Source organism: Pithys albifrons, chromosome 10 (assembly GCF_047495875.1).
Source record: "Pithys albifrons albifrons isolate INPA30051 chromosome 10, PitAlb_v1, whole genome shotgun sequence".
NCBI lineage: Eukaryota > Metazoa > Chordata > Aves > Passeriformes > Thamnophilidae > Pithys > Pithys albifrons.
The window spans coordinates 10817111-10838019 of NC_092467.1; the positions used below are offsets into that span (position 1 = coordinate 10817111).

A 20909-nucleotide genomic window follows, 5' to 3' on the forward strand; every position below is an offset into this window, starting at 1 on the left:
ACAGTGAAATAAATGAGGGAGAAATGCTGATTGGAAAGAAGATGAAGGTTGTTATGCTGCCTTTAAAGTCAGTAGAGAAATATATTTGCTATTCTTAGTTGACAACAACTGATCCTATGAATGCAGTAGCTCATGCTGAAACGTGTTCACTGACTGAACAAAAATATATTGCTGGACATTGTGGCTTCTTAATATTCAAGGACAAAGTTGATGTTGTAACACGTCCCAGTTATTTTTGCAACTCTAATGCCACTTCATCAGACAGTCCAATGTGAATCCTTCTGTTTGTCCAGATATGTTCTTTACAGAGACCAGCACATATTTTCATACAACACTCCCTGCTCTTTTTTTTCAGAATCACAATAGTGAAGGCAAAGACTCGGATGACTTCAACAGGATTGGAATCAAACTTTTCAGTTCTGTGGGACTTTGAACACAAGTTTCAGTGAGGATGCAGAACTTTCACTACATATCAATGCCACCACATCAGAAATGAATTCTGAATTTCTCTTCAGCTGGAAAGGTCACCTTTGTTTGTATTCCTTTATCCCAAAGATGGTGTTCGGTGATATCATTATTACTTACTCATGAGGTCTTTTATAAGCATTTTCCTTCCCACAAAACCAGCTAATGGTTGCAAAAACTTGACTTATAAAAATAAACTCTTCCTCTAAGATCTCATGTGACTTCCAGAAACTGAAGAACATCTTGTTAAGCAGAATAAGATATTATGAAATGACCAACTATATATAAATATTTGTTGAATCTCAGTGAGAACCTTTCTGCTCCTGCTGCTGTGTTTTGTGAAATGAGAAGTGGAGCTGCAATTAAACAACTCTGGTCATTGAGGCTGCACAAACAGAGCCCACTGTGGGCAGCAATTCAGCTCCATATTGCCATTAAAAGGTCTGTACACACTTCAGTCTGCAGGTCCAGAGGACTACCTGTATTTTTGTATGCTTTCAGTCTGCCCTAGGGCTTTGATGGTAAACAAAGTAAACTTTGGCAGTTCAACTTCAGTGTGTTAATACTGTTGGCAGCTGAGAGCCTGCTGGAGTCTGAGGTTCTGGATTGCTCACATAAGGAGTCACTAACGATTGAGAAAACAGAATCATACACACAGTACTTAATGACCAAATACTTTTCACCTTCAAGGTGGTACAGAATTAGGTGGTATTACATACCTATACTTTCTTGGGAAGATTAATTAAGTAATCTATTTATAATATTCAAAAATTATATGTGTTGTGCTGGAAAATTCGAATGCAAACCTCTAACTTATTACATGGATATGTTATCCTTTGGAACATCATGTTTAATATTTCTTGCAATAGTTTTGAAACATTCTTTGGGTGTAACAGTTGTTATGCAAACCACCCACACTCCCTCAATCAAATTGAACTAACAATTGAAAGATCCATTATCTGAATATTTGTTAAATGTGCATAAGAAAAAACTAACCCAGCATGGAGAATATTCTGTAAGCTACTGACAGAAAGCTTTTGTTAATTTTCCTTCTCATTCAAGTCATAGCACATTTTAATGACAAATGAATTTGATTTTATGAAGTCAAAATTCTCTCCTGATCAGATTTTGCCTTTTCATTTGATTTTTAAGGATCTTCCTTACACTTCCATCCATTTTTACATCTCCTTGACAGCTTCTCATCTCTCTGCACTTTGAGTCCTCCTGCTTTTTGCTGCTCTCATTGCTGCTATGAAAACAACTGCTCCAAGAGAAGCCAAGTTACCTTACTTCAATTGCCACATTTTCTGGGTTGCTAACACCATAAACAAAAAAGCATTTCTTAGAAACTAACAGATAAGCAACGTTCAGGAAGAATGATCTTTCTTGCATTGCTCATCCTGTTGTGAGACACAAACCAATAGCAAATACAACCTGGATGGTCTAAAACTTGCAAGATATTCAAAGCAAATATCACTTGTCTTATCCCCTTTAACCACAGCCATGAAAGGTGCAGCCCTTTGGAAAGCTCACAAGAGATATTTTCCTTCCCAGCTTAAACTTCCATAGAATATATATTCTGTTGCAAAGTTGTACCCAAGCTCTGTCAGAAGAGAATTTTACTTGTAAACACGGAAGAAATTGTTTTCTGCTTATCTTATTCTTATCACTCACAATATTTCAAAACACTGTTGCAGCCAACCCTCATGGTCTTCACTACACTCATCTTTTTCCCAGAAATTTTCATTCACATTTGTTTTCATCTCCACTTACCTAAAAGGACTCCACAGTATAATGATAATAATAGTAACTTTCATCATTAGAAGATGTGGAGAACTAAAAACAGGTATCAGAAAGTTGACTCTTCCTGAGCTCTGAGACCCCCTTGAATCATGGGCTACCTACCTCACAAATTCTACCTTTCTAATTCTGCATCTGGCAAGTCTATCTTGTAGGGTGACTATTCCATATAGCACTATTTTTGTATGTGATGTACAACCACAGCAAGAAAAACTAGTCATGGAATATCATTTACTAGGAACAATTTTTCAAATGTTTACTGAACTTAAGGATTCTTTTATGAAGCATCCAAAAGGGAGAAAAGCACTTCTTGAGAAAAACAACAGAATGTGCAAGACCCAGACATGGAGGCGAGAAACTGATGAGAAATCTCTCCTTCTCATGCAGCTGCTTGCTCTGCTTTACATAATCTTTCCAAGAACAAAGGGGAGAAGTTTGAAGGTATACATTGGAGACAGATGGAATATGATGGAATTACTTGAACATTTTGAGAAGCCCAAGTGAAGACTACTGTTGGGAAACTTGCTATTGTTCTCCCTTGTGGAAAACTTAGTTGTAGAGTGTGGAAGGTGAAAGGCTGTAGCCAGATCACAGGAGGGCAGTAGTGTGCACTTCTTACATTTCAAGCTGCACTGTGAAATCACTGACTCATCAGTGATCTCTGTTATCATAAAGGAGTGTTTGCCTTCAATATTTTGATTCTTATGTGCACAAATTTGCCATCATTTAAGCTTCTTCGATATGCACAGGTGGTGTAACTTGTTGGTACCTCTGTCAGTGTACAGAAAAGAGAAAAGACTACTAGTTACTGTCACAGCTGTAGCTTCCTTGTCAGCATTAGAAATAGTTTTGCTTCTTTCCTTTGATTCCTCCCAACTCTTAACAGCTTATTCCAGTCTCGGGATACTGTCACCATCATCCTAATTTTTATGAAGAACTCTAGAGATCGTGAAAGATAGTAACAAGCCACAGATTGATTTTTAAATGGCAGGATGACTACATTCTAAGCCACAGTGGAGAAAAGTCTGCCCAGTAATACAGACACCTGCAGCTTGCCAGTGGCGTTTGCTGAAGGTGGGCAACATAAGAACATCAAGGAAATCAACTGCCAGCTTCAAGTTGAATATATGCTCTTATTCTTTGCAAAAACGGCTACATTTTTTTCATGGTTTTGGAAGCATTACTTTTTTACAGTGGTATGGGACCCATGGCTAGTGGAAAAAGTATCACACACAGGTGAGTTACAGGAATCCATGGGCATTTACACATTTTTCATCCGTATTTATCACCCAGATGTGACACTGTATGGCTGACTGTCTTCACTTCTTTGAGAAATTTCTGTCTAAACATTATAGTAATTTCTAATGGAATACTAAGTACACAGAATATGATTTTTTGTTTTAAAATTAATTTTCAAAGTGATTTTTTTCTTTTATAATCCATTGTGAGTGTACTAAAATCTTTCTTCTTTCGGGTGATTTCATATCACAACCTGAGCTCTGCCAAAGCCTCCTTTCAACATTCCATAAAGTTATGTCTAATACAAACAGAGGATGAGTGAATAGTTCCTGGGGGCTGGTGCCAAGTTCTGTTAGTATGGCCAAAGTTGTAACAACATCTTTTTTAACTCCTCACTTTCTGATTTGAGAAACTTCACACCCTTAAAATACAGTTGGAATGTGACACAGACAATAAAAGTAAACGAATCACTAAAGAATTTTGCTGATCTCAAACCAGAATAACTAATGGCATCTAATAATAGAGTTTTACGTTTTAGCTTAAACCACTACAAATACCAAATCTTTGTAAAATAAACTGTTTGTCAGTCTAATGAATCAGTCAATGAAAGATATATTTAGTTTTTTAGATCTGCATGCTAATGACAACTTCATTTTTGAGCTAGGAGCTGTGAGTGGTGGTGGTTTACTGCCAGCCATTGAATGCTGAGGTAACATTCTCAGCACAGTCATTGTTGTTACGTGTCACATTCTATTTGCTGCTGTCTGAAATGATAGACTATCCTCAAGGACAGCATGTGAGTATCAGGTTTTTCTTTTTACTGCAAAGATAAAGTGAAGCCTTCCTGTTATGAAAGGGGTAGAAGGCAGAGATTTTAAATACTTATTTTATATATTGACTTGCCCCTTTAAGGGAAACTTTACCTGCTTTTATTTAAGTCCTCCCAAAACAGAATCTAAGATTTTTTTTTTTTTTTACCAATATGATGATATAGTATTTCAGATCCTGCAGACTCTGGTTATGTTCCACATCAACTTTCATTCCAGCATTTTATTTTACATAAGTTATTCTTGTCACCCCTGTTTACAAAGGTAACATACATCTTTTGTAAATATAACATATTTACCCACAGGATATCTCCTAGTCTCTACCTATTTCAAGTCTGTTTGTATGTGTGCATGTGTGTTTACAAACCAATGGAAAGCTTAGTAGAAAACTCACATCCTAATGATTTGCATGCCTGTTGAGTTTACCTGTGTCTTAATCCTCAAATTCTTTTCTCTGACTGCATTTTTTATGGATCTTTTTCAAGTGCTGATACTTTTGAGGACAGATATATCTGAAATTCATATGGTACATACTAAAATGCAGTATTATTTTTAATGGAATATTTTTCTTTGCTATTCCTTATTTGTCCTTGCTCCTTCAATAATCACTTTTAGATTTTCTCTAAACTCCCCTTTTTGACACAAAAAATTAAATCACAGTTTGGTAGCTTTATTTCTAATTCTACTAAGACTTCATACAGTCCTTACAGTCACTCTACCTTGTGCTAAATTCCTGCAAAAGAGCCAGGACAGGAGTGCATTTAGACTAACTTTGAGGAATTTTATGTGTTGCTTTACATGTGTTGACAAGCCTTAATTAGTTAATATTAACAATAGCTTGGTTTTATTATATCCCACAAAATTCAAAATACAATTGCTGAAGAAAGGATACCATGGAGATGCAGTCTTGTAGAATTGCATTTCTAGCAGTTCAAATGTTATATGACTCAATATTGCTTATTTTTTTCTCCACTTGTAATGGTAATTGGTCTTTGCTGCCAGAACAACCTCTGCTTGTCATGGTATCTGGTAATATTATTACTGTATTACAAGATGTCATGATAATAAAAGCTGAAAAATTGTTCTCCTAATGGTATATTCAGAGTGCATAATGTTTTCCAAAATATTGTGTCTCTCTAATATTCTCAATATGACTTTAATGAAAATATTATTGATGTAAATTATTAGCAACATTTCTTATTTGAGAGACATTTTTACTTCCCTTGAAACTTATTGGGGAAAACATTGGCAAAGAGCCAGAAAGATATTTGAATCTCCTTCTTGGGCAGGAGTTTGGGTTTGAATCTACTTTTACACTTTACTTAAATATGCATATTCTGCTTGCTAAAGTTTTAGTACCTTCATGTGGCAAAAAAATTATTAGAAGAGAAAGATCAAAGCTGATTCACAGGACAGAGGCTGGAACTTTCAGAATGGAAAGTAATTCAATATCTCCCACAAAGAGTAAAGGTCTTGCAAAACAGCCTGAAAATTCTTCCTAGTGTCAGTTTAAAACATTATAGAATATACTACTAGACTGTGAAACTGCAACCACTTTAATTGTCAAAAGATGATTTTCCTGACCTGTAAGGTAGTGGTATGCACCATACAAAATACTGAAATACTGTGTGGTACAACAATGGAGAACTAAAAATGTGAATAAGTTTATTATGTCTTTCACATTTATTCAAATCTAACTTTACCCACCTCTATCTAAATTATGTTTGGAACTGTTGATTTTTGGATTAATAAATTATTGGTAATGTGCTAGAAAATCAGCAAAGTTTGACTGTAACCTGGATAGATCAGAAGTAGATGAAGCCCTGACTCATAGGGTGAAATAAAACAGAAATCTCTCAATCATATTGTTTACTGCCTTAATTTAGTACTTCTATATATATTAAAAATAGGCAGATTTGCTTGTAAATAATCTGTTCTTGATACTCCATTTTAGAGAGGCTTTGTGAAGGGCAGCTTTCTCATCTATCATTTAGTCTCTGAGTATTTTTTATTTTAAGAATAAGATGACTACAAATGTATCTCTCTCACTAAGGTAATTTAGATTGAACTTTCTAACCTTTAAGACTTTGTTCCACAGACCACAGTAAACAGGCTATTCAAATTGTGATTAATTTCACTGGTGTCTGTGTCTAGTTTTAAATATTCCATTACATCAGTTGCACAAAGAATTCCCTGCATGAAGCATGGGAAAGATGCTGACCTAATTATTTTAGAAATAACTATGTAGAAACATCTAAAAAGATTAACAAAGGAAATATTATGTCACTACCAAATTAATAACTAAAATGGCATGAAAATCACTGTATAATTATCTAGGTTTCCATAGAAACTATGTTTGATGGGTAGCCAAAAAGACTTCTGATTGGGCTTTAATACTTCTGCTCTCCCTGTAATACACGTGATTTCTGATCTGCCTTTCACAAAGAACTAACCAGTTTTTTGGTAGCATACGTATCCTGTATTCTGTAAGCAGCACTCTTCAACAGCACTAATCACACATATGTTTTTAAGATCTGAACTCTTGAATTTAAACATGTTGGAGTATTTTTTAAATATGCCAAATACCACATCTCAACAAAGAAAAAACCTGTATATGGTAATGTTCCTGTGTTATCACAATACAAAAGTTGCACAGAAAAAGGAATTAATTAAAGAAATGAGTTGTGGGGTTTATGACATTTTTGTCACTGTAATTTTTTGTTATACTTGCTCACCTTCTGCAAGATTTTGGCTGTTAAGTACTGATCATATGGATGTAAGGAAACGGTCCCCCATGCTAGAAAGTTGGAAAAGTGTGGTCCAGCCCAAAAGTTCACATTCCAAAAGAAATATTAGGAGTTTTATCTGAATTTTTTTTATTTAAATAATCTAGATTGGCAACTATTTGTGCCAACATTGTTTTCGCATGCTTCTTACACATCAGATTTTAGCAAAGCCCCCTTACAAATTTCTATACCCAGAGAAGATAAACTCTGTAGACAACATGGTTTTTTCCTACCAAAGCTGATGAAAATGTTGTGCTCAGGCACAGGTTTTCCCAGAAGGCAGTATTTCACATAAACACTAATTGAATTGGGAGGTTATTTGCTCACAAATAACAAATGAGTATTTTAAGAAATGTTTTGCTGTTGACCTTCCAGAAGCTGCACAGCCTTTTTATTGTTCTGTCACATAAGGAAGTGTCTGGAATAGACCTCAACTCTAATTGCACACACGCACAGGAAAACTACCATACAGGCTGCCCTGATTGCAGCAGTTGAGAAGCAGGACAAGGGCAGGGTGGGAGCTGGGACAATGGATGTCGAAGGTACGGCATCTGTTACCTGGCCTACTTCTACATCTCTGCTTATCTTCAGAGAGCACTGAATAGGAATATTTAAAACAGAAAATAGAGATCCCTTGCTTGAAAAAAGCAAGCTCCTGGCAGATCTGCTTTATCTCAGAGAAAGAAAAGTATAGCCACTATTGTTTCAGTACTTTGTAGGATTCTTGTAATAGTTGATTAATTTATTTTGTACTGTTTACAGTTACTTAGAACTTTCAGTTAATGTTGTATAATATTCTGGAATTTAAATTCTGCAACTCCTGTGGAGTCTGTTAGGTCCTGAGACTTTAGGTGCTTTACCACTTTAGAATCATTGGGTTTTAAAAGACAGAATCACAGTTCTATTTTGTACTGTCCCTGAATGCAGTAAACCTCTCTAAATCAAATTGAGATTGGTCCTGAGCACTGACACTACTGTAAAACAAAGCATAACATCACAGACAGAACTGTAGACCCAAAAAACCACATTTTAGTCTACATTACATAATCCACCAACACTCTTCATCCTACTTAAGGCTAGGCATCTTTCTTGGAGAACTGCCATTGTAGGCTCCTGATAAAATCAACACAAGGGCAGAGAAGTACAGACCTCCATGCGGTGATTTAGCTCCCTTCAGGTCCCCTTATGAGGCATTTGTATCTACTTATTGATCATGAGGGGAACTGGACCACTGAGATGGCTTTTTTTGTCTAATTTTGTGTGATTAATCTTTTTTTTGGTTGGCTGTTGTCTTTTTAACATAGTGTTCCAAATCATAAGGTCTTGATTTGTCTTGTTTGGACTAGATCATTGGATTTGTTTTCATCCTGGCAAGCAACTTACTGTTTCCTCTAGATGAGAATTGTGACTGTGTAATTGACATTTAGGCTACAGTTTATTCTGTAAATTATTGTGTGGAAGCATCCTTATTTTTGGATGTTGAAAGCACTGAAGTGTAAAACATGTTGATTAACCTTTCAATGAAAGTATAGACAAAGGTTGTCCAGACTTCGGTATGAAAAAAGTTAAATGTCCACCTCAGTTTGCAGCCACCTTCACAAGCTAATCCTTCTACACTGGTGGTATATGACTAACAGCACTTTAAAATTCAAAATAAGTCTTAATAGATGATTCACTGTGTCACAGAAAGATGCCTGAAATAGTCATTCACTGTTATTTGTCTTCTTGTACAGTTTACAGAAATAATTAGTATTCCATTTGACAAACAAGTGCAAACATCCATTAGCTAAATGACACAACATCTATTTTGACTAGGTCTGTAACTTTCACTAGAACTCTATCAATAGTAACTGCTGAACAATCTGTCATACAGAAGTACACGTTTTAGTAGATGCATAATTGCTCTGGTTATAAGGCCACTGAGTTATTTAAAGAAAGAAAAAAACATTGGGTAGCCTAATCTGTCTCAGAAGTAAGAAGAGAAAAAAATCCTTGTATGTAATCTGTAAACTACAGATACATGGAATTGGTCTTATGAATTTACTGATCTGCAAATGAGTTCCATCCCCTCATCCATAAAAAATTATCACCAATGATCCAAGAGTTGAGCAGAGCATAATTTTTGGTGGGATTACTGTTTGTCCTGTAATAATATTGATAATTTTCAACTGTATAAAAAATTAAAAAGCAAAATTGGAGTCAATTGAAAACATCCAAGTTCTACAGTGATGGAATTTTAAGCATTCTTGTTCAACTATTCTAGTCCTTATTCATATAAAATTTTGTATTAAAGGGCCATAATATTCAATAGGAAATTAAATATTACAAAAATTCATTACTGTCCAGAACAAGCAGCATTTTCATTATATAGGTGTGTGGCCCTAAGACAAAGGGCAAAGTTGGACCATTCATTTAGCTGCTGGCTAGAGCAAACTGCTCTTCTTGAATAAATGACTGAGAGGGACAAGGCTGGAAAAGGCCATGTGTTATTTCACACTGTTATTACCAAAAGCATTTGGTGGCACATAATAGTGACTTTCAGAAAAGCAAGCTAGAGAAATAAGGTAAGAGAAAATCAAATCACTGTCTCCAAAATTACAGACCAGACTTTATCAATGTGCTGACCTAAAGGCATCTTGTCTGGCAAAATAAATACAGGTGATTTAGCCTTTCCACACAGAATCATCTCCTTTATTTACTGTACCCCATTTTGTACCCCACTGTACACGACCCTGTATTCCCCCTGTGTACGATACTCACTTCTCAGGCACTACTGATGAGAAAATTCTGTTTGTAAGCAAGCTATTGAGCTACTTTATAACCAGACCAAAGACTCATGTAGTCTGCCTTCCTCTAAGGCATAATAGAAAAATGTGACAATTAACTGGTGTTTCCCAGTCTCCAATAATTTGCATCCCATGAATTTCACTAACCAAGTATATTTTTATTTAATGCCCTCATCATAAAATTTTCTCCTTGCTTCCCAAACTCATATAAATTTAAGTTTTTAAGGTCTTTCAGCAAAATGTTCTTCAGAGTAAGACATTTTGGCTGTTTGAACCTACCATTCACTACCATCAGCATTCTAGATTAATAAATCCTACACTTTCTCTAATCTGGATTATTAATAGCTGTTAAAATCCCCTGTACTCCTTATGGGAACCTGACTTGGTCAAAGTGTCAAGTCTGAGATACTGTATATTTTTCTATGTCCCACCAGACTGAGGAAGGTGACCTTGGTATGGGCCAATACAATTCTGTTGGTACTCTTCAAATCTGGGTGACTCTTCTGCTGAGATTGCACTCTTGGTATATATGTAAATTTTCCCCTACTCCTTTATCCTGTGTTTTTGCATCTTCTCTATTTCCTTCAGAGTGAGAAGGAGTCCCTTTCCCATGCATGCACGTACTGTTTCCAAACCCAGTGTATCTGCACCTCAGCCAGACCAGGTGTTAGTTAACACTTTCACTGAACCAGATCACTCTTCTTATTTCAATCCATGGCTTCCACAAGCTTTTATTCCCATATAGTGAAAAAACCAAAGCCAGTAGATATAATAAAAACAAAGGGGGTTTGGCCACTTACCAAGTGAAGATAAGACACAACAAGGTAGATATTAAAATAAGGACTTGGTTAAACATTGCAGACTGTGTGCGTTGGATGGCTCGGTGCAGATCATTCTGTATTAATGGAAAATAGGTGTTATTTTTGGGTTTGAATTAATAAGGCATGAGATGATTCTGTAGAGGAATTATATAGAAATGCAGTCATTCAAATGCACTCAGAATCTGCTGATAATATAGAAGGGTGCGAAAGAGCCAGCTGTGATTCTGTGATTATTGAACTAGTTCTTTGTTCATCCTGGCACCATTCTGATACTATTGCAAGCTGCCTTGAGGTCTGTCTGCTCATGTCTAGCTTACAAATTACAGGCTGCAAGGACCAATTAAGGCCTAACAGTTGAGTTCCCTACAATTGTGCATGAATGGCAGAGTAGCAAAAGAACCATCCACTGCCATTTCCTTTATTGGCTCAGTAACAATTTATACTAATTGAGATTTCATTTCATGCCTTATTTTTTTCTAATTTTGATGCAAAGCAGTTTTGTAATGCCTGACCATTTGTATAATCTAAATACAGATCTGGTTAGCTTCCTATTAAGGTTGGACTGTACTGCCAAAATCCCACTAAAGATAATATACTAAAAAAATAGAAATTCTAAAATATTTATTTCCTTTGCATACTTACAATCATATTCTCTAAAGCATGCTTTGCCAGCCAACAATTTAAAAATACAGGAATAAACAGGTTCCTTAGGACTGGCCAGAAAATCTGAAAAAAAAAATTAACAAATTAATTAGATGCTTTTCTAGGAATGTTCTGAGGAATAGACTTTTCTATTCAAACAGCAATGAAACACTTGGGAAAAATACTTACTATTAATGTGTTTCTAGTGTGAGATATGGCTTTAAATAAGACTTTTTTATTCCTTTGTGATTAACTGCATGCAAGATAATTTGATAAAAGAAGAACAGTCAGTTTTCACTGCAGACATGAGATTCTTATATTTTTGTAACCAACTGGTTTATTTTGTTGATTGTGCTGTAGTTTGAGTTAGAGGGTTTTAGTTTTGTTTGTGTCCTATTGAAGAGGAACAAGGAAAGTGATCTGTATTATTAATTCACTAAAGTTGCAAACTGTCTTGTTGTTGACAAATTTGTGTTCCTATAGGCACAAACTCATCATCCACCTAAGATTCAAATTTGCTTTAAAAAAATTAAGCGTACTTGTGCAGCTATAAAAGTGAAATGTGCAAATGTATTAATTCAAATATTTTTACCGTGATGATGAAAGGGACAGCATTAATTATTTCCAGGAGAAAGGGTATTCTCAGAATTTGTTCCCAGATATTTCCCTTCAAAGAAAAGGAAGAAAACCCACAATGTCACACTAGGCTTACATATAGTTCTGATGAGAAATATATGTGATATTCCAATGAAACATATGGAGTCTCTCCCACTACCTGAAATTCAGGAAGATCATTCATCTCAGATTTAAACACATATGACAAATGTGAATACAGAATATAGACCACTCTGGATTCTTTTTCATACTGTTTATCATAATGTACCTCACAAGTAAAAAATGTATACTTTTAAATTTATATTTTTACTAGAGCAATTCTCTGATTCCATATGCCAATGTATTTCCTTGCTATGACCTAGTTAGTAACTTAAATGAATTCTAATTGCGTTAACCAGTCAACTCATTCATTCAGCTAATGAAGAGCTTCATTAAATTAATTTTTCATGTTTTTTTCAGAGAATAATAAGCTCTTGTTGTCTTCTATTGCTCTTTTAAGTACCTTGGAATCACACACAAACATCCTGTCTCTGCTTTTGTGTTCAGATAAGGAGGTGAGTTTCCTGTCCTAAGGAATTTATCTTTTTAATAACTTTTGGGGTTTTGTACATCATACAACTGACTACCTTTCTGGCAAACTCTTTTATCTATCTACAACTATTTCCAATTCTTTTTCTTAGAAGCCTCCAAAGCTTTAAAATCCTACAATGCAATGCTTTAGCTTTTGATTGTGACAAATTTTTTCTTATCATAATGCTAATTGTCTTGGAACACCTAAAAACTAGAGACAAATCTCCAGTACAAAATAAGAGTTGCAGAGACATAGATGCAAAGGAAATCTCTGCTCAAAAGGTTTTACCATCATCTCAACTGCCTGGATTAGCCCTAAGCACAGGCCACTGCCCTACCGTCCATACTGATGTTTGCTATGAGTTATGTACAACCTTCTGATAGAAGTTTGTGGAAAAATATGCAAATATTCATATCTTCCAAAGAAAAAATACCAGCTTTCCTCTAAATCTTGTTTCATTAGCATTTGCATGCTAGTCACAGAGGTCTGGACTTTCCTCTTTATTACTCCTAATCCTGCTATTAAGATATTAACTTATTAAGAAATAAGTATTAAAAAGAGGAATGAAGATAGGTTAGGGAAAGATAGCAATGTTCTGTAATGAGTCCTTTCTTCCTTCCTTTGCCCTTATCTTCTGTCTTTATTTTGTAATTTTATTTCCCCAAATGTTTTGGAGAGGGAAGTAAGGAAAAAAATCTAGTGTTTAATATTCAAATTGGGACTACAACATTAAGTTCTGTATTTCTGCCACAAACACTTCAGTATATTTCAGGGCTTTTTGGAACTTGATCTTGCTTACGTGAAATTAGAGGTGTTCCCACATATTTCAGTGAAAGTAGTATTAATCTCTTAAGTTGCTTACTGCTAGCAATAGGATCTTCTTTTTTTTCCCCATCTGAGCATTGGTTGTGGAAAGTAGTTGAACTTCAGTGAATTACATTTTTACTAGTGCTGTGTATCAAGACTCCATCATAGGTAAAGCAGTAACAATGCCCCCTATATTACAAGAATTTGCAGCAGAGCATTACATTTTCAGTTACAATGACATAGTTATCTCTCCTGTTAAAATAACTATCTGACATAACCACTCAAAATTAAATACAAACTCCATAGCACACAAAATTCTTATTCTTCAAACCTGGAAGTCATTGTACCTAAAGGGCAGGGATTAACATCTTCCATGTAATTGTAATTGGTGGGAGTCAGATATATCAGTGAAATTATGAAGCTGTAAGATGAGGTTTTTTGGTAAGAATAATCAAAATCTGATTTTCAAACTGACCCTTTTTGTGACTTCACTAATTTCCTCATTTTTACTGTTAAAAGATTCCTTCTCTGCATTATGGGAAAGAAATGTCACATAATTCACTTGTGCAGGCAAAATGCCTGTGTGGATGGGCTCCAGGTAATTAGGGATGCATGCAGCTGTAGGATTCTGGCTTCCACATAGAAATGCATCGTGTCTTCTGCAGAATTGCCTTCCACAGTGAGAATGTGTGGTACTGCTAAAAGCAGCTAAGGCTGCCTGTGCACCAGGGATAGCACAGCATTGCCAGATGTCTGTGACAAGTTTGGATGGAGATTTCTAGTGTAGACATCCTTCAGAGATCTGGCCAAGGGCAAACCCTCATGCAATGGTTTAAGCTGTGAGAATGAAGACTGTAAATCATTCATTCCTGATTCCAAGGTATCAGCAGTGTAGCACAGTGCTACATTCTTTGTGTTCCTCCCCATATTAAAAAAATAAAAGCAAATTCACTGTACAGTAATAGCATGATATTTTCTCACTATTCTTCATGTTGAATCATTTCTCATATGTCATCAAGTAGGTATCAAAAAGTTAAATTCCTTGGGATAGTCTCTTAAATGAATGCTTTATTTATTTTACAAGTTATTTGTGAAATTCTACTAATGTGCACATGAATGCAAACACAATTGTCTTTTTCTTGTTTTCTTCCTGGGTAATTCTCTGACTGACACCTAAACTGTAAAGTGTTGGCATAAAATAAGTAATCTGTCACAGATTTACATGAACCAAGACACCTTTGGTCCCACTGGCTGAGAAAAGCCTTACAGTGGAGGAAATAACAACCTTCTTGTCTTCATGAGACTGGTGTAAAACTAAGAAAACAAGCCCAGAGGAAAGAGGGTGTTTGCAGCAGAAGGATTGCAAAACTGCATTCCAGATGCAATTCTTCCTCTTCTGGGGAGTGGAAATACAGCCATCATAGAAGTGCCTCAACTTCTGTGACAGGTGTGTGCAGCAAATCGGGACAGCAGAGTTTGACATCCATCGTGGTGCACATCACAGGCAGATTGCATAGGGATAAAATGCTGCCCAAAAAACTCAGGGTAAGTACAAATTGTGATTGCTCTTTCCTATTTGGCCCCAAGGTATGTAAATTTTGGATTTTTTCTGCCTATAATTGATTTGCATTTGTAACCCCCAACACCTAAATAATATATGCTCCAAGGACTAAGAAGAATAACTTTTAGACAGCAGACAATTGCAAGCCTCCTAGCATCATAGGACACTAAGGAAAACATTTATGCCTTATCACTGGATAAGCACAATAAAGTACAAGCTTTTTTAATTCAGTGGTGGCTCTGATAGTTCCTGAATGCCAGTAATATGAAAAATAATTTTAAAAAAGACTATGCTTCACAGATTTTTCAGCTTTAGAAACCAAATCTTTTCATATTTTCTTTGATAAATGATTTTAAATTATTGGGGTTTTTATTTTTCTCCTGAAGATATTAAAAATTCAGAGAATCCACTAGAATAGAGCATAACAAAATGTCATGAAGAAAACCAATAAAAATGTTAGAAAAATGTAACTTTTAAAGGAGAATGCAAATCCAAAAGTATATTGTATTCACAACACATGACTTCCTGGCATTTTGCAAACAGCGTCAGAGAGATGGATAACACAAGTATGTAGGTATCCATAATTTTTTTTTTATACTGTCTTGTTCTTGTTTTTTGGTGTGCAGTTTTAAAGGCCTAAAACTTTAGTTATATATATTGAGTAACTACAGCTTTGACATCAGTGGGAATCATACCCAATACATTATGAATAGACATAAAACTGTGCAAGTGAGAAATCAGTGTCAAAGAATCAAAGTCACTTTTGAAAATGTAGTTTTAAATTACAATGTGCTAGTGGACAACTGATAATAATGAATATTCAATTTCTGACTTCCACTTCCACTGTCTAGGATATTAGTTTGCTCATAAATTTGGAAACAGGGCTGCCTGTGACAATATCCATCCTCTCGAAGTGTGTTTTTCTCAAGGTCCCCTTTGTACATCAGTGTGGGCACAGGCACATGAATTTTAGCTTGAAACAGTTAACTTAGTTAACTTTTTGTAATGAATTATGCCTAAAAGAAATTAAAAGTACTTACCTTGTAGCTTAGATAACTTAGCAGTAGAGTTTCAAAGAGACTTATTACAGCCACAGACACCTTAAGTGAAAAAAATGTGTATATTAATACTGACTTCTATAGAATATATGACAATAAGCATTACAATGGAAATAAAAAATAATATAAAACAGCTTTTCTATGCATCCTGTGAAAACATCTTGGCTAACAGCATTTAGCATGAAGTTTAGATATAGTTATTTTTCTGAGTAAAGCACAGGCTGTGACTTGAGTCTCATTGTTCTTTTCCAAGTATAAAACTCCAAAGATCCAACAGTGTGGCCTTTCCAGGGTGTTTAGAAAGCTGCATACAGTCTGTCAGATTGTTTCTCAAGTTTCATTTGTCTGTTCCTAAAAGGTACCAAGGCCTTTTCACAAGACAAAGAAGGAAGCTGTAAATAATGGAAGCCGTTTACTATCCTGTAAAGGTGTTATGTGTGAAAAAGCAAACACTTCTAATTCAGAAAGCTGAAAAATGATACAGATGAATCATTATTGATTTTAATATTTAAATTCACCTGAGCTCAATTTACCAGCCTTCACTTAAATTATATATTGTTAGTGTATATATTATATAATTTTAAAATATTTAAATAGTCAAATATTAAAATAGTAAAAAAAACCTTTATAGATATTAAATAACTACAAAACTTACTTAAATCCTTTGCATAGCAATCATTTGTATTTTAATGTGTATTGTGGGAATATTCTGTCAAGATGTACAAATTCAGCTGGAGCCCAAAGTCCAACAAGCGTCAGGATTTCTCATTTTAAATTAATGCTCACAACTACTGAAAACTCAGAACAGTGGACTATTTGCACTCACAAGATCATTATCTAGAATTTAGAAAGATGCTTTGAACTGGAAAATTATTAATATATACAATCAAAATATATTAGTTTTTCCAAGTAATTACTACTGTTTTACATAAACTCAGGTTGTATTTTCCAACAAAAAATATATCATTGCTTGCAACTGTTGTTACAAATATATGTGTATTTACACATGCATACATATAAACATAGGTATACATTCCTATGTTTATCAAATTTACCTACTATTATAAGACTGTATCCATAAACAAGTATCTCAGTATGTTTTAATTAAATTTTACAGTAATGTGAATGTCTAGGTCAAAAATTATTCAAACTCTGCATATGCTAAGCAAGGAATTGAAAGGTATTTTCATCAAGGGATTCTTTCCTTACAAAAATTGTGTATTACAGAGGTACACATTTTCATAATGGCACTGCACCAATCATGGTGAAAGAAGATAATGGTATAACCAGTCTGGAAGTTAAGTCATTCTTATTAAGAAAACACTAAGAATTCCCACAGCACTGTCCTCGAGTGGGAAAAAAAGTGTTCCTAAAATGAACAGGCTTCAGGACACTGAGGTTGAACCACAAATTTCATATCTCCCACAAAGCATTGATGTAGTGCATCTTTTGACACAAAGCCCCCTCTACAGTGTAAGCTTCTACATTATGGAGTAACTTTAGAGTATCAAACAAGAAAGTTCATGAGGCATGTCAAAACCTACTCATAAGCAACTATGAAATTTAAACTCATCATTAGAGCAAACAGTGACTACTTGACTCAACAGAGTTGGATAATTCTAAGAGAAAAGGGCATCTAATTATACTTCAACAAATTGTAAATACATTGTAAGGCTAGATACTCTCAGATCAGTTAGATCAGCTTGTTTTTATGTTTTTGCTGTACTTGGTGTTCAAGTAGATTTCCCTGCTAACATCAGCTTTAAGGTTGCTACAGTGCTGTAAATCAATACTATTTAAATGGAAGATCATTAAACAGAAGTCGTTGAATTGATATTTACATATGACTTGGGTCGAGTTGGCAAAATGTCAAGTGCCCAACACAGAGAGAAAAGGGGCCCCCCCAAACCAAGGGAAAAGGAAGGAGAGAAAAAAACCACCAAAACCTGAAGTAGCAAGTTCCTTATACAAAAGAAAAACAATTAAAAGCAGAATATGATATAATACATACATATACAAATGTGAGTGAAAGAAAACCAGACTAACAACAATAACTACCGAGTCACCCAACCAAATAATACAGATTTCAACCACCACAACCAGAAAACGTCCCAAAAACTCTTCCAGAGAAACCTCCCAGAAAAAGAAGAGAAAATTAACAAGAAAATGTTCACCTTCTTAGTTAACATGAGTGCAAAAGGTGGCAAGGCCTCATCTCAACAAGACAGGGCAGGGTGTCCTCACCCTTCTGGGGCACAACCCAAAAGAGACAGAAGCTCCTCCACTCTCTCTATACCTCTTGACACTTCTTGGTGATGTCAGATAATATGAAATACCTCTTTGGTTGCTTAAGTCAGGTGATGCTTGTCCCTTCTGATCTATGTCACATCCTTTGGGCCTGCTAAATTTAGGCCTAACTAAGGCCTAAAGCCAAAACTACCACAACATATTAATTACCTGTAATCCCCATAAAGGTAAGCTTCGATTCACCCAAATAATGGGAGACCTGTTCATTAAAATAAGAAAATAAACATGGAATTAATCAAAATCTGGTCTTTTGAACAAAAAGAAAAGAAAAAGTTGTATGTGTGAATGGAAATTAGAGCAGCCCTTATTTAAAAACAATTATCAGTAATAAAAATTTTCGATCAGTAGTTATCTAGTGAGTATTGGCATTGCTTGTATTCTAAATCAGAGCCAAGCAATAGGTTCCCCATTGGAAACTGACAATCTTTTTGTGTGAATTTGTTGCTGTAAGTAATGGTATAAATGGTATCAAACTCTCAGGGCTTGTCGTATCTTGGAAAAATTGCACGTAGCCTTAGTATGTCGTGGCCTCAGTGCTACCAGGCCCTTGATTGGTACCACTGGAATGTTTCACACTCAGTGGCACAATGGTTTACTGTCCCCCACCCTGCTAGTCAGAATTGTGGTTTAAACACAGGCATCCATTTTTTTCTGCAAGGTATAAGCGTCAGGTCTCACAGGAGCATCCAGTCCACCAGTTCACTTATGCAGTCAGAGAAACAATTAAAATTCAAATTGGCAGAACAGTCAGAAACACAACTAATTGCTTGAGAGCTATGTGAACATCACCAATATATGTTAAAAAGGTCACCATTCCAGGTGGAAATGGATTTGTCTTCCTGTTTTTCTCCCCTTCCCTCCCTGATGCAGACTTTTGCTTTGCTTTTGTAAATTAGGAACTCACCAATCGATTGTTCCAGGTGTGTAGTTTTGATTGGTGGAACAGCCCCGGTTTAATTCCTTACTGATAGTTGTCATACCATCCATGCAAGTCCATTTCCATTAGCAAATGTATATGGGAAGACAGTCATAAAAACATGGATATTAATTACATTATTAAATGTTCTATAAAATACATGCAATACTTTGATACTCTAGGTAATGGATAAAGACATGTTTAAAAGTGAAGCAACATTTAGAAAGTACCATATTTGTAGATAAAGGACTATGGAGCATTTCAGGTTCCATTTTTTAAACATTTATTTTCAAATATGTTCTAATTTAAAAACACAGCAACTGAAATTAAACTTTGTAAAGCTGAACCAATATATAGCAAAGATCAAGACACACTAGAAAACTTATCACATGGATAGGCTGTGATAGAAAGAGCACATATACCTGCCACACTCTCAGCAGGAAAGACTGCACCTGATATCCTCTTTTTGAGGATGTGAGAAGGGTTGGAGATTCATGCAGCAGTAATTCAAGTTCAAAACTAGTGATACCTAAGTGAAAAACAATTGGCTGCTATACACGTGAGGTGAACTTGCCTTGAATTGCTGGCAAAAATCCTCCTTTCAAATGGTCATGTAAGGATGTGGGAGTATACAGGTCTATAAATGAGCTAAAATATCCTTGCTTCCCCTTGGCTAGCAAGGTCAGCAGAAAAGAAAGGGATTTGCAGAGCACAGATTAGCAACAACTGTATTTTTATCAACCCTGAGTGAGACAGGTGCTCAGTTGCACCTATTAATAAGGCTGCTTTCTGTCTTTCCTGCACACCTGCTGTACCTGGAGGAGTGAATGAAAGATAGTAACTTGTGTAGGCACTTCTGAAAAACAGGAAATAAATCTGATGAGCAACATTCCTCCTGTATTTGTTCCTTTAAAAAGAACCAGCCAAAACTGTTTTCTGTGGCCACGATTTCAGAATCCTGGGTAGTTTTTCATTGGGCTGTGACAGAGTACCTAGAAATTATTTTTTCTTTCATAGCACTGCATTTTAAGAATGCATTCAGGCAATAAATTTGGTATCAAGCCCTCAGGATCTCTGTGGATAAAACCATTGACATTAATGGAGTTAAATTTTGGCTAGGGTCTTAATGAGCATGCAGACAGAATGCAATAACTGCTCTCCTAAATGTAGCACAACACAATATAAAGGAGTAACATATACAGAAAATAAAGTACAGTCTCTGGCTGGTGAATTGTTAAACATTTGGATTGAAGCAACAAACATGTTGAAAGGTGTGAGGAATTCAGCAGTCTGCAGATGCCTATGAATATTCATCTTTGCATATGAATACAAAAATATCAATGTATACCTGTGGCAGAAGTACTGATGCTCAAACCTGTCCTGCAGCCCCAGAAATCACGAGCAGTATAATATGCTCATTTGGGCTCACTAGAGGTCACATGACAAAAGAATAGCAGCATGCCAGAAACTCTAATTAGATGTAAAATTTTAAGTCCCTAAGTTGCTGTGCTAATATCCCTAAATTTCTAAGGATGGATTTTGTACTCTTATTGTGAAAAATTTGGCGAAAACATTACTGCTTATTTGCACCCCACATTTCTTCTTATTGAAGAGACATTCAAAGATACATGTGGGGTCAAAATAGTTTATTGCAGGTCTTGTTTCAGGGAGATTTTTTTCATGGTCCTTTTTCAGATGTTACCATTCC

General features: G+C 35.5%; 1 protein-coding gene across 6 annotated transcripts in view; it reads right to left on the reverse strand.

Annotated features, from left to right (window-relative positions):
- The window catches only part of KCNT2 (potassium sodium-activated channel subfamily T member 2), a 124134-nt gene that overhangs the window by 66712 nt on the left and 36513 nt on the right, over positions 1-20909 (reverse strand). For 5 of the 6 annotated variants that reach the window (XR_011698608.1, XM_071564777.1, XM_071564775.1 and 2 more), the window contains exons 4-9: positions 19190-19249; positions 18436-18484; positions 15961-16020; positions 11959-12033; positions 11367-11450; positions 10704-10798 (exon numbers count right to left, since the gene is read on the reverse strand). Coding sequence is in view for 5 of the 6 variants with exons in the window: in XM_071564777.1 (XP_071420878.1) it covers positions 10704-10798; positions 11367-11450; positions 11959-12033; positions 15961-16020; positions 18436-18484; positions 19190-19249 (423 nt within the window). In the remaining variant the exon portion in view is untranslated. The remainder of the gene's footprint in view (positions 1-10703; positions 10799-11366; positions 11451-11958; positions 12034-15960; positions 16021-18435; positions 18485-19189; positions 19250-20909) is intronic. The other variant, XM_071564779.1, reaches the window with a different exon arrangement.